Source organism: Pelmatolapia mariae, linkage group LG4 (assembly GCF_036321145.2).
Source record: "Pelmatolapia mariae isolate MD_Pm_ZW linkage group LG4, Pm_UMD_F_2, whole genome shotgun sequence".
Lineage (NCBI taxonomy): Eukaryota > Metazoa > Chordata > Actinopteri > Cichliformes > Cichlidae > Pelmatolapia > Pelmatolapia mariae.
Genome location: NC_086230.1, coordinates 6,275,220 through 6,288,148, shown reverse-complemented (window position 1 = coordinate 6,288,148; position 12,929 = coordinate 6,275,220). Strand labels below are relative to the sequence as shown.

The 12,929-nt window shown below is 41.5% G+C and overlaps 1 protein-coding gene across 1 annotated transcript; it reads right to left on the bottom strand.

The window, feature by feature from the left end:
• Window positions 1-4,495: 4,495 nt before the first annotated feature.
• LOC134625706 (serine/threonine-protein kinase BRSK2-like) lies at window positions 4,496-12,264 on the bottom strand. Its single transcript, XM_063470959.1, has 7 exons — window positions 11,937-12,264; window positions 10,664-10,676; window positions 10,472-10,595; window positions 10,246-10,347; window positions 7,611-7,719; window positions 4,880-4,959; window positions 4,496-4,799 (listed from the first exon to the last, which is right to left on the bottom strand). Exons 1-7 carry the CDS (start codon window positions 12,262-12,264, stop codon window positions 4,563-4,565), a joined length of 993 nt encoding a protein of 330 aa, XP_063327029.1. The 3' UTR covers window positions 4,496-4,562.
• Between the last annotated feature and the right edge of the window lie 665 nt (window positions 12,265-12,929).

Genomic DNA, 12,929 nt, shown 5'->3' with positions numbered 1-12,929 from the left:
AAATCCCAAAAAGTTGATTCTGTTTATCTGGACGTAGCGTATTCAGTGGGAGAAACGTTTCGTCACTCATCCAAGTGACTTGTTCAGTCTCATGTTACTCATGGCCATTGATCAATGGTCTTTGAGAAAGAATTGACCTCATAGCTCATTGCTCATTCTGTGGTGTTAGTTTCAGTCATTGTGCAAATGTACTGTTAATAAGGTTGGGGAAACCTGCAGTTTGCTGACACAGAAGTCACTTGGATGAGTGACGAAACGTTTCTCCCACTGAAAACGCTATGTCCAGATGAACAGAATCAACTCTTTGGGAGCTTCAGCAATGTTTGCAGTTATGTCATATCTAGGGTGTTAATTTAGCACAGGAGTCCGTCCATATTTGGGACATGAACTAAACTTAAAAAAATGAATGAATGAATTAAAACGCACACACCCAAACCCAAACCCACGCACACAGTAACGGTTTTAGATACGGGAAACACGGGCGGTAGCCAGGGGCGGCATCGTGGTGGGGGGCGGCATCACGAGCATCGGCAAAAAAAAAAAAATTGCTCGTACTCATGCTGCCCCGACATCATGCCAGCGCATATTAGGGATGGCATAGGCACCGATCGGTTTTCTATCGCCCATTTGCTGGGAGTAAGGGCGCCCTCCGTTTGCGAGGTGCGCCTGCTGCTTGCGGCACAGGGAGGAGAGGGTGGGGCGGCGGGGAAGTCTCTGGCTGGCTGGAGCAGCGTCTAATAACCAAGTCGCAAAATAAAACAAAATAAAAACAAACCAACAAACACGAAAACACCAGACATCATGATACAGACTTATAATTTGCACCGATGATTTTTTGAAATTCTATACGCGAAAAGTGAGCGCGAGAGCCCTCGGTGCGCCTGCTTGCTGCTGAAGTCAAAGTAAACTTTATTGTCATCTCCGCTACAGACAGTCCAGTATATAGAGAGACGAGACGACGAGGCTCCAGTTACAGCAGTGCAAGTAAACAAACAATAAATATAAGAAGAGTAAGAAAATAAATACCCACTTTGGGACCAGGAGTAAAGGGATCAATAACAATTTAAAATTTATAATTTACAGTTTGATGATTTAAAGTCTCACACACAACCCGTCGAAAGGGGAGGGGGGCCGGCTGCTTCCAAATAGAGCACATTTCATTCATAATGCTGTAAATCCAAGCCCATTATGTGTCCATGATTTGAATCCTGGGTTATGCGAAATCCCAGAAATAAACCCTTGACAAACTGAATCTGTGAACTAAGGTGTAGGTCTATTAGGTTATGTTGTGGTGATCCTCGGGTTGGGGGATGTGTATTCATACTGGAGTGCAAAATTAAAACCAATGGAAGATGGACAAGAAAAGTTCAAAGCCATCAGGTGCTCAGTTTAGAAAAAATAGAAAAGAAGATGAGGAGAAACGAGCAAAAGATACAGGTAAGCAGATGTGTCATTGGATAATGGCAGATCATCCTGAAACAATCAGAATCAGAATACTTTATTAATCCCTAAGGAAATTATGTGGGTTACAGTTGCTCCAAGAAGAAATGGTAAAAATAGTAACAGTAACAGACTAAACTCCAAACAATACATTATGTTACAGATTTTAATATTAATTAGTCATTGTCAATTGTTGATTTGTCCTGTTCTCATTGTATGACGAATTACGATGGCTGTTTGGTAGTCGTTTGCATACGATGCATACTCTCTCTCTTCGTGTGTGTGTGTGTGTTTCTCTTGCGAAATTCAGTATGGTTCCTACAACAGTTTTTTGTTAATGTACAATCCTTAATATGTTTTTTGTGTGTGTGTGTGTGTGTGTGTGGGGGGGGGGGGGGGGGGGGGGGGGGCGCCAGAGGGAGTGTTCGCCCAGGGCGTCAAACAGGCTAGGACCGCCACTGCACGCACACACATACACATTTTCTGTGGAGATTGTTTTTGGTTATTTAAAGTCCAAAAAATGCTGTCTTGAATTGCAGATGTGCTGAATAAAGTAATAATGGACCTTTGTTTTTCCCCTTAACTGTTTGATTTCCTGTTTGTTTCAAATATTTGTAGTAGCTAAGATTCTGAAACGTTTAGTTTCTAGCTAACTAGCTATAGCTAGCTAGACAACTAAACGCTTCTGCTCCAAGTGGTTGTCACAGGGAATAAATCCACATCTGATGACAAATACCCTTCCTCATGTGACCCCTGTCAGGATTTGTCACCTCCTGGTTTCAAATCAGATATCTTTAATGTTTTAGTTGGATGGCTTTTTCTGTAGGAAACAATATAGTAACAGATCACTGGAATTACTCAGTCCAAGTTAGCATGGTCACATTTGCACATATTTTGATGCCCTGATACCTTTCTGCAATTACTAATGTGCACATCACAAGCCATTGGTGGAAGAAGCCTTCACTTTCATACACTGAAGGATGTAACAACACGTCCGATTATAAAAAACAGATTTTATCAGCTGTACTTGCTAACTTATCAAGCTAACACTGGTTCCATAAGAAAGGTGATGACGTGATGACTGCATAGGTGATGAGACTTTAGGTGATGTAATTTTTGCACAACATAATTACATATAAAGTCTATGCAAACAGGTAAACTAAATTTGTGGCTTGCAACACAAATTTGTGTTTGAACAAGTTAAGCTAAGTTAAACGATTTGCTGATAGTCTGTTTCAAAGTTTAAAGGCTGGCATTTTCACCAAAACTTTAATGACGATCTGTGTAGGTTCTCACTCATCACCAAGTCATCATTAAGACATGCTACCAACAATCAGAAATTTAGGACAAATTTACTCACAGCATTTTTGGGTAGCTGGAGCTGTTTGATTCAACTTGGCCTTTATAAAGACATGATTAACAAAAATGGAGAGGATATGGAGAAACGTAAACAAGCTCTTAGGACCTAATAAGTTCTGAAAATATGCCACTGTAACTTGCATCAAGCTATCAGGTGAATATTTGTGGGTTTCCAATGTGACCGTATTCTGATGCTGGTTGCTAGTTGGACTAACACAGACTTGTGTTAGAGAAAAGATACAAAAGTAAAAATAGAGAAATGCTGAGAAGTTTAGATAAGACAATCAGCATTTGACAGGTCTACATACTTGCAAGGCCTACATGTGCAACTGCTGTTTGTGGAAAAGGAGACTGGTTATTTTTAACGCTAAAGCTTCACACTAGCTTTGTCTGAACACTAGCGTGCACTTTGCCAGGGAACAAAGATTTTGTCACTTCTTTGTTGGAGATCCACTTATGGAAGGTAAAGCTTGATTTAGACTTCTGCAGGAAATCTACATCCTAACTTACGCAGTAACCAGAAACAACCAGAAGGTTGCAGCGTAGGGTTAAAATAGGGATCCCATTAGGGCGCAAGTTCAAGACTTCACAGCCAGTATGTAGAACAGAACTACGGTGAACAATAAAACCATGTGTATATGGCATGTGAATGTTATATGAGACAAACCTCTTTTAACAAAATATTTCTCCAAGATTGCTTTGGAGGCTTTTCACAACTTGTTCTTCTTTTCTACTACTGAATGGATACTGCTCGACATCCTGTGTTTATGTATCCACCTTTTTCTCCCCTAGCATCCACTTTTACTTGTGAGATTTTGCCTGTGGTGTGTCCTAGTGTCCTTAAAATGGGGCTAAATCTAACTGGATATCCACTTTTTCTTCTCCTTCATTAAAGGCAATATGGTATCATAGCTTTAAATAAGTGTAATTCAGAAATGATTGTGGGACTTATCATACACTCAAGCAGGTTGTGTTTGTTGATTAAGATATTCACTTTGCTGTAGGGTTATGTTACATAGCTACATCAGATCCATTGTCAGCACAGCATTAAGTTGGCTAATAATTTAAGAATTAAATCCATTTTCACAACTGAGTCTAAAACAGGACTCTCCCTATAGCTCTTGTTACTTTCATTTCCTTAACGCAGCCTTCAATTAGAAACTGATGAGACGAGAGCAGAGATGGTTTCCTGTCATGTCAGGTGATGCTGAAAAGACTTGCCGATTCATGAGACAGCCAGGAAATGAGGAATGAGAATGCCTTGATGCGCTCCGTCACTGACCAACATCTTCACGAGCCACTCTGACTGACGGGTGGGAACTTGATTGTTGAGTTTGAACAATGTGTTGCATGTGATTGGTCAGTGGGAACTTCATGTGCTTTTCTTTCGATCCATAGGAACAGGTGAACTAAATTTCTTGTATTTTCATAGTAAAGTGGAGCTTTTTGGACATCATTTGTTTTTAGGCTTGTCCCACCAGGGTGAAGCTATCCTTTAGAGCTAATTAGAGATTAGCTCCAGTAGTCTCCAAAAATATACATTTCTGAGAAAACGAGCCATTTCAGGGGGAAATCTTCATTAAATCCCTAGATCAGCTTCAAGGAAAATCTTCTCCCTTTTTCCATCCCATTGCTTAGGACTAAAAGTATGAAGCAAGGCAGGAAGTAAGGAAATAGGAAAGGAAAGAATGTGGAAAGGACTAAAGAGAGGAAGAGAAAAGAGCCCGGCATAGGGCCCTCACTTCTCTTCCACAACATTCTTTTCAAGGGTGAGCCTGTGTCCCGTTGGACGGCGAGAGTCTGGCCTTGTCTTTCCCCGACCCTCGTCTTTGTAAGACGGCTCCGCTGCTGCTTCTGCTACTGCTCCCCCCATCTGCCGCATGCTCCCCCTCTCCCCGCTCCGATCCGCTTTCAGATCTCCTGGAGTTCTGACGTGTAAGAGTGCTGGGCTGGCGGGAAAGCTGACCGTTCTTCTCATCTAAACGGCAAGAGGTAAAGTTAGGGAGAGATAAAGTAAAGCTAACAAGCTACTACTCCGTGTGCTGTTGGTGGTGTGTTGGTGCTACTCACCAACCAATGCCTGCACAGAAGGCTGATCATGAGTACTCAGTAACTGAGTTTGAATGGTTTCCACTACCCTTTTGAATCTGCGGCTCGGACCTGAATAGAGGAAAAAAATCAATATGTCACTTATGAGTTAGTATTTTAGGTAAAAGGACAGTAGTCTAAAAGTCCAATTTCTACTGGGTTTATCCACAGACAGCATAAAAAGTGGAAACAGCTTCTGAGTCAGAACAATAAAACCGATGCGAAAGCACCTTAAACCTGCACCAGATGGCAATATCTCTGGTTGGAAAACGACTTCCTATCCTTTGGAAGGAATTGAAAAACAGCTATCTGAACTCGACCTTTGTGAACACTTACCTGTTGAGTTTATGGGTTCAGTAACTCCTTTTGGGTCATATTTGGCCCACCCAAACCTTTAATCAAAACTCTGATCATCACACATGTAGAATATGAAGTATTTCTTTGTATTTTCAGTAATACAGTTTGATCTTCTGATCATTTACTTGTTAAACTGCTCCATTACATGCTTGACAGTTCTTTTCTATGAGGAGATATGATGAGTCCAAGATGAAAAACATGTCAAAAACAGGAGTGTTGGTAGCAAGAACCAAATGGATGAATTTGTTTTATTAGATGCGTTTCTCCTGTAAGGCTTTCCTAGTATATCTAAGCTAAATACCAAAACCTAGATTAGAATACCTTTATCCCTTTTTATTTATCCAAAACAATAATCAACAAAAGAAAAGAAAAATCCTCCAAGTATCAATAAGTTCTTAATATGCAGACCCACATGGAATACCTTCATTGCCCACTAGAGGGGCTATGCTATTAAGTAAATTCTTGGCATATCTCAGCATGATGTGTGTGACAAGTGGAGGACAAAAGAAGAGGCAGCAGGCCTAAAAGCTGATGAACAGTATGTGAAAGTCATGTCCTTAAGAAACAGGAAGAAATCCAGCAAAGACCTGGCACAGGACCTGAGAGCTGAACTGCCCTTCAGTTGATCATCAGAAATGATCTCAGTGGAAGGGAAACAGGGGGAAGGCTGAGGTTGGCCAAATTACACAGGAACTGTCTTGATGCATTCTCAATCATCCAGGTAAGTGAATCTCCAAAAGTTGATTCTGTTCATCTGGACGTAGTATTTTGTGGGAGAAACGTTTCGTCACTCATCCAAGTGACTTCTTCAGTCTCAGCTGACTGCAGGTTTCCCCAATCTTATAAACAGTACATTTGCAAAATGACTGAAACCAGCCCACTGAAGGAACAATGGGCTGGGAGGTCAGTTCCTTCATCATAATTATGCAAATTCTCATGACCATTGATCAACAACCACTGACCTCTCATGGGAAAGACCATCTCTGAATCAAGGAGGGGGCCTAAGCGTACATCTTTCACCATCTTAAAATGCAGCCATTCCCCAACTCTCTGTGAACGGTCTTTGATCAATGGTCATGAGAATTTGCATATTAATGATGAAGGAACTGACCTCCCAGCCCTTTGTTCCTTCAGTGGGATGGTTTCAGTCATTATGCAAATGTACTGTTTATAAGATTGGGGAAACCTGCAGTCAGCTGAGACTGAAGAAGTCACTTGGATGAGTGACGAAACGTTTCTCCCACAAAACGCTACGTCCAGGTGAACAGAATCAACTTTTAGAGATACACAGGAACTGGACTGAAAGTCAGTACTAACACGTCTTTGTCAACATGTACTGAGAAGGTTAGCAGAAAGGTACAACAGTGACAGTACTATCTGGAAAGTGTCTGATTAGCAATGGCTTCATTTTTCAGCATGACAATAATACTAAACACACTTCCAATCCAGTAAAAACATAACCTGGATAGAAAAACGCACAATGGAACACAATCGGTCATGGATTGGCCTCCCCAGAGCCGTGTGGGATCATCTTGACAGAGGACAGAACAAAAGGCAGCCAACATCCAAAGAAGAGCTTTGAATGTCCTTCAAGAACCTTGGAGAACTATTCCTGAGGACTACTTAAAGAAATAAGGAGAAAACTTGCCTGAGAGAGTTCAAGGTATGTTGAAGAATAAAGGTGGTCCTACCAAATACCGTCTGTTAAGCTCAACTGCACATCACTGCACACATTTTCTGATTTCCACAGCAAAATCTAAAGACTTTAGTTAGCACTGTATTTTCCTCTGTTAGCTGATAAATCGGGTGCTGTTAGACCCAGTTTAAGTGTTTGTGATCGTTTCAGTAATTTTCTCTATCTTGTATTTGTCACCTTTAGGAATGCAGTCAACCATCATCACAGTGGATTCAAACAGATTTTGAAGAAATGACATGAAATAACACATGCATATAACAGACAGTAATACAGTTTCATTAGTGTCAGCCTTCCTGTTTCTTGCTCCTAACGCTGTAGATCTTCCAGGAAAACAAGCTGGGCTTTTATTGTGAAGCAGCTGCAAAAAAATAGTGTATTTTCCAATGTGTTCATCACTGACTTCTCATCTAATACTATAAATCTTAAACTATAAAATGAGACATTTTTCCTCCATCGGTTGAATATTAAATTTGTTTTAGACGTATCACATGGCTAATTTCCCCCCTTTTCCCCTTGTTTAACCAAACCTTAACTCACAGATGTTCTGCTTTAATCTGCTGAATGGGTGAGGTTGCAGAAACACAAGTATGCCCCTGACACAGTGCAGCATTCATTTGCATCTGTCTGGTAACTCCTCACATGTGGAAGCGTTAGGACTCTGGTCTCCTACCTGATATTAAAGTGAAGGTCACGCTGTAAATGCCCAGCTCTCGTCTCCCTTCTCTCTCTGCTCGTTCCCTCTCTCGCTCCCTCTCTCCCTCAGAAAAAGCGATGTCCACCTACGGGAGGAAAAGGACTCTGGAAATCAAAGCGCCCACGTAATTGCTGCATTTTTGAAAACGCTCACTTTCTTTGTCATTGGAAATTTTCAAATTCTGCACATAGTGACACCAGATTACCTTGGCTAAAGAGTTTGTAAAATAAACCGAGCAACTTTCAGCCGTACTCCATGGAAGATTAGACTATAAAAACTTTTTTTAAATTAATTTTAATTATTATTTTCAATTAAAATACAGGCAGACAAAGACTTTCTTTATATGATCTTCAGTATATTATAAGACCTCTTCAAGTACCCTGCAGCTCCCAGTTCTTTGATAAAAGCCTGAATAATGAACACCATTACCACCATATGCTGGATAGGTTCATTCTCCCAGTGAGTGACAGCTTCTGTTTAGTTTACATAGCGGCTTCAGTGAATGCAGTTCTTTGATCTTTGGCCTTGTCATTCGTTCCCGTTTTGTAAATGGACTGGTTCTTAGATAGCGCTTTTCTACTCTGTATGAGCACTCAAAGCGCTTTAAACAACTTTTTGTAAAATCTTTGTATTTTTTTTTCTCTGTTGACTTTGTTACTCCTGCCTATCCAGTGTTCCTCTGTATGGTGCTCAGGGTGAGTTTCTAGTCACTGTGTTTAGTCATTATGTTTTGGGTCGATTCCTCTTTTACGAGAAAACTCGTAAAAGAGGAATCGAGGCCTGGCGTCGAACTCCAGACCTCGAGGGCCGGTGTCCTGCAGGTTTTAGATGTGTCCTTGATCCAACACAGCTGATTTAAATGGCTAAATTACCTCCTCAACATGTCTTGAAGTTCTCCAGAAGCCTGGTAATGAACTAATCATGTGATTCAGGTGTGTTGACCCAGGGTGATATCTAAAACCTGCAGGACACCGGCCCTCGAGGCCTGGAGTTCGACACCCCTGCTCTAGTGCTTGGTTTAGACTTCTTGTTGGTCTGATTGTCTTCACTTGTTTTCAGCTATGGCTTGTTCCCCAGTTGTCTCCACTCATATTCCCGTCTCCCCTATTTCCTTTGATGAAGCATCTGTGTACCTCTCCTAGTGTATTCTTTGTAAATGACGATTTTTTTATTTCTTTTTAAAAAAATTTTGGATATCTGTTTCTTGCTTTTTGTTATTTTCTCTGCCTTGACTCCAGCATTTGGGGCCTTCGTTCTATAAATTGGCTAGCTAGCTAGTTTCACTCGTTTTAATAAGTCAACATCGCATCTTACTTCGTCCATCACATAAGGCCTTCACTTGACTTCAAAATAGGTTAATTTTGCCCTGTTTTGGTTCATTCATAGGGCCAACTGTTTGTCCTTTGCTAACATTTACATTTTAGTTTTACATCTTATTTTGTGCGCTACTTAGTTTACAGGGGTGTCCAAATTCATAGCATCAGGCCACTTTTGTAGGCTGATTACATCACAGTGACGCGACAAAGGCTGTCCAAATTCGAAGACTCCTCCAAATGCGTCCTTCATTTCCCCAGATTTGAAGGATGGGTCGGGTGTATCCTTTGTGGCCCAACCTATCCCAGAATGCATAGCGCAGCCCAGCCAATTCCAGTTTCCAACAATGGCGGCAGCTACTTAGTTTTAATATTACTCTTATCTTATCTTATCTTATCTTATCTTATCTTATCTTATCTTACTCTTCTGGGTCACAAAATAAACTTTTAAGATATTTTCAGGCAAGAATGTGGCTGTGTAAACTTCAAATATCTGCTCAATTTATCAAGACATTAGATATTTGCATATAATGCTCCGACAGTTTCGGAGACGTCTGTTACCCACCAGCTTGATAGCTAGCCAGGGCGAGTACAGCGAACTCCCGGCACATCGTTTTCAAACCCCCTTTCGCTACTCAGGTTAAACATGATATATAAGTCACTCAGATAACTTAAAAATGTCATTGTTTGGCTTTTTTCAGTGTTTTATTTGTTCCTGAGTAAATCAGTTTGGCTGTGATTAAAGTTATAGTTTTCACACAGCTGAATAAACGTCAAACGGAAAACTGATTAAACAGAAGTGTGAGATGGTCGAGGATTTACGCCAGTGTCCTGTTTGTTATATTTTAGATAACAAGGAGCAGACGACTGAGTTTATTAAACTCCATCGAGACAGCGGTGACGCAAAACTGAAGACTAGACTGTCCCATTTCACAGCCGCTCACTTACGGCCTACCCGGCCTTCGGAGGACCGAGTCCACGTAGACCGTGAAGGCCGGGTCCTCAGGAGGATGCAGCCTATGAATTTGGACACCCCCTACATTTACCATCTAGACCAATCACTGTACATTTACGTCCCTCAAAGCTTCGTTTTATGTTATGTTGAAAAAGTGTTAAACAAAGATCCACAAATGGGGTTTTAAGAACTTTTATAACCCTCAATTCTTTTAAGGAAGGAGTACTTCCACCAAAAGGTTTTAGAACTTCAAAGCGTTCGTCAAAAGTGCTTATTCCTTACAACTGACAACATGCAAAACACTTCTGTTAGAGCTGAGGAGGTAATAAGAACGGAGTAATACTTGGAATTTGACAGGTTTCTGGAAGACAGAAGGACCACCAGAGGACTTGTATTCTGCCCGGAAACTATTCTGAGACACCACACGGTGGCAGAGGGATGGGATCTGCAGAAGACAAAGAAAAAAGTGATGCTAAGTGATGACGATCGAATCTCAAATTTGTGCGTTTAACACCGCTGTGGGAATCGCACAAGTATGTCTAAGCTTATCTAAGTTTGTCTGCACTCACGGAGAGAAAAGCTTGGACGATGTCAGCCTTGATAGAGCTGAGCGGCTTGTCTCTGATCAAGACAAAGATCTGCTCCTCTTTCTCCAGCGTGATGAAGTTACCAAACCAGGACCGCTTCACCAGCCTGCAAATTAATCAGATTAGTTTCAGTCACACGTTTTATACAGTACAAATAGAAAAATAATGGCTCACTCATCCATAAGCACTGACACAGCACAGAGATTAAAGGTTAAATTCACTAAAAAAGGACGAGAAAGCACAACTACAACCAAGTCAGTCGATAACACAGTAATATCACACATCACAGTGGAGAGCTAAGCAACATGTATTTTCATTCTTGATGTGTCAGCCCACAGTAACAGAGTTTTTTTTGGCTTTTGGGTGAAGCACAGTAAAACTGGTAAAAGTTACCTAGTTATTTAGTGAAAGATGACGATTTACTGTCATTTACTCTTTTTCAGCTATGTTGCTGCTGAGTGTTTTAGGCTGAACTGCAAATCAAAGTCTAACAGTGTCTAAAACCATATAACAAGCTCCACATGTTCTCTCTTTCTAATATGATAATGTAAGTCAGGCATCTCTACGGTGGCCTGAGAGGTCAAATGCACTGCAGCTTAAGAAAACACCAGCAAATGTTGGTGTTTTTGGACAGGAAATAACGTGACTGAAACCAGAGCATGTAAAGGAGTCCTCTGAGGCAGTTACCTTGAGGGACAAAAAGATGTGATTCATTTAATACTGTAGATAAATGTTTGCTATTAGCTGTTTGCCATTAGCTTGTCACTTCTGCAGCTGGTCCATGACGTTACCGTCTCCCCAAAAAACACTCGCTCGTGTGTGTTTGTGTGCTTTTGTAGCATTTTTCTATGTGCTGGTGTTTTGTTTCGTTTTTTAATTTGAAGTGCGTTTGACCTTTGAGGGCCATCGTACATCCTCCCAGTAGAGGTGTGACATATTGTAAATTCTGGTATTGATCCAATACCAAGTACTTACATGGCCAAAACCGATGCCGATACCAACAGTGATACGTTCAACCAATAAGTGCAGTTTATGTAGTGGAGGGCAGTGTGTCATGACTTACAAGATAAATCTTCTTCACCACTAAATCCCTGTGACTTTTACTTTGAACATTAAAAAAGTTCAGACAACAAAAAAACCCTGTTCAGCCTTTCATGAATTTTGAAACAAACTTTGTTGGAGACCTGGAATGTCAATGTGTCTTTCTCTAAACGACTTTGGGTCAGCTGTAGGCTACGAATAAAATCAACAAACAAAGGTTACAATGTTTTTCATCCGGCCTGTTTGAGGCATATTTTTCATTTTCAAAAAAAAAAAAAGTATTTATTAAACAGAATTCAGTCGGCTACATACTGAACACAGAGGATAGAAACCAGTATCGATCTTGTCGCTCCAGTATCGATCCAATACCAATATTAATTGTGTGTGTTTTAAACTCCTTATTCACCTTGTAGTTTGCGCCTGTGGAAGCACGGAGAGCCCAGAAGGTTGTTCTTCAATGAGTTGAGCCTGGATCTCCAGTGAGCAGAGCCCGAGGCGGCCATCCCACCACTGCCCCCCGGTCTGGAGGGCGGGGTCAGCGACAGCGAGGCCCCTCCGGCTCCGTCCGCTCTGGAGGAAGAAGACGAGGAGGAAGAGGAGGGAGGGGTGGTGGAGGAAGGGTGTTGGAGTTGGTGCACAGGCATGCCCAGCGGGGTGGGCAGCGGCGAACCTTGCGGTGTGACCTGCGACACAGGGGGAGGGGTGGCAGAGGAGAACCGGTTTTCGATACCCATCCCTATGTATGACCATGTAAAAGTGGACATTTCTGTGTTGTATTTACTCACTCCTCACTTGTAAGGTCCTGTGTGAGTTTAACCCGATCTCTGAAGCACCCTAGGGAGTACATGCTTTCCAGGACATCAGGGTCAAGCTCAGTTGAGGACAGGATCCTCTTCATTCACACTCGGCAAGGGGGAGGCTGCTCTGGGCAGGGCTCGTTCCGACCGCCCCTGGCACAAAAACAACAAGTCAGTCTATTTAGGCTGTGTAATTAAAAATGCTTTCTCTGAAGAAAAGAGTTTAGCAAGTGGTGCAGTGAACACCGCCATCAGCCACAGGTTTTCATATACAGTGGCTTGCAAAAGTATTCGAACCCCTTGAACTTTTCCACATTTTGTCACATTACAGCCACAAACATGAATCGATTTTATTGGAATTCCACTTGAAAGACCAATACAAAGTGGTGTACACGTGAGAAGTGGAACGAAAATCATACATGATTCCAAACATTTTTTACAAATAAATAACTGAAAAGTGGGGTGTGCGTAATTATTCAGCCCCCTTTGGTCTGAGTGCAGTCAGTTGCCCATAGACAATTTGACTAGAGACCACCAGGTATTATAGGAATAGTCATAAAGCCTTTGAATGAAAATAGACGCTGTTGTGACAGTGATGTACA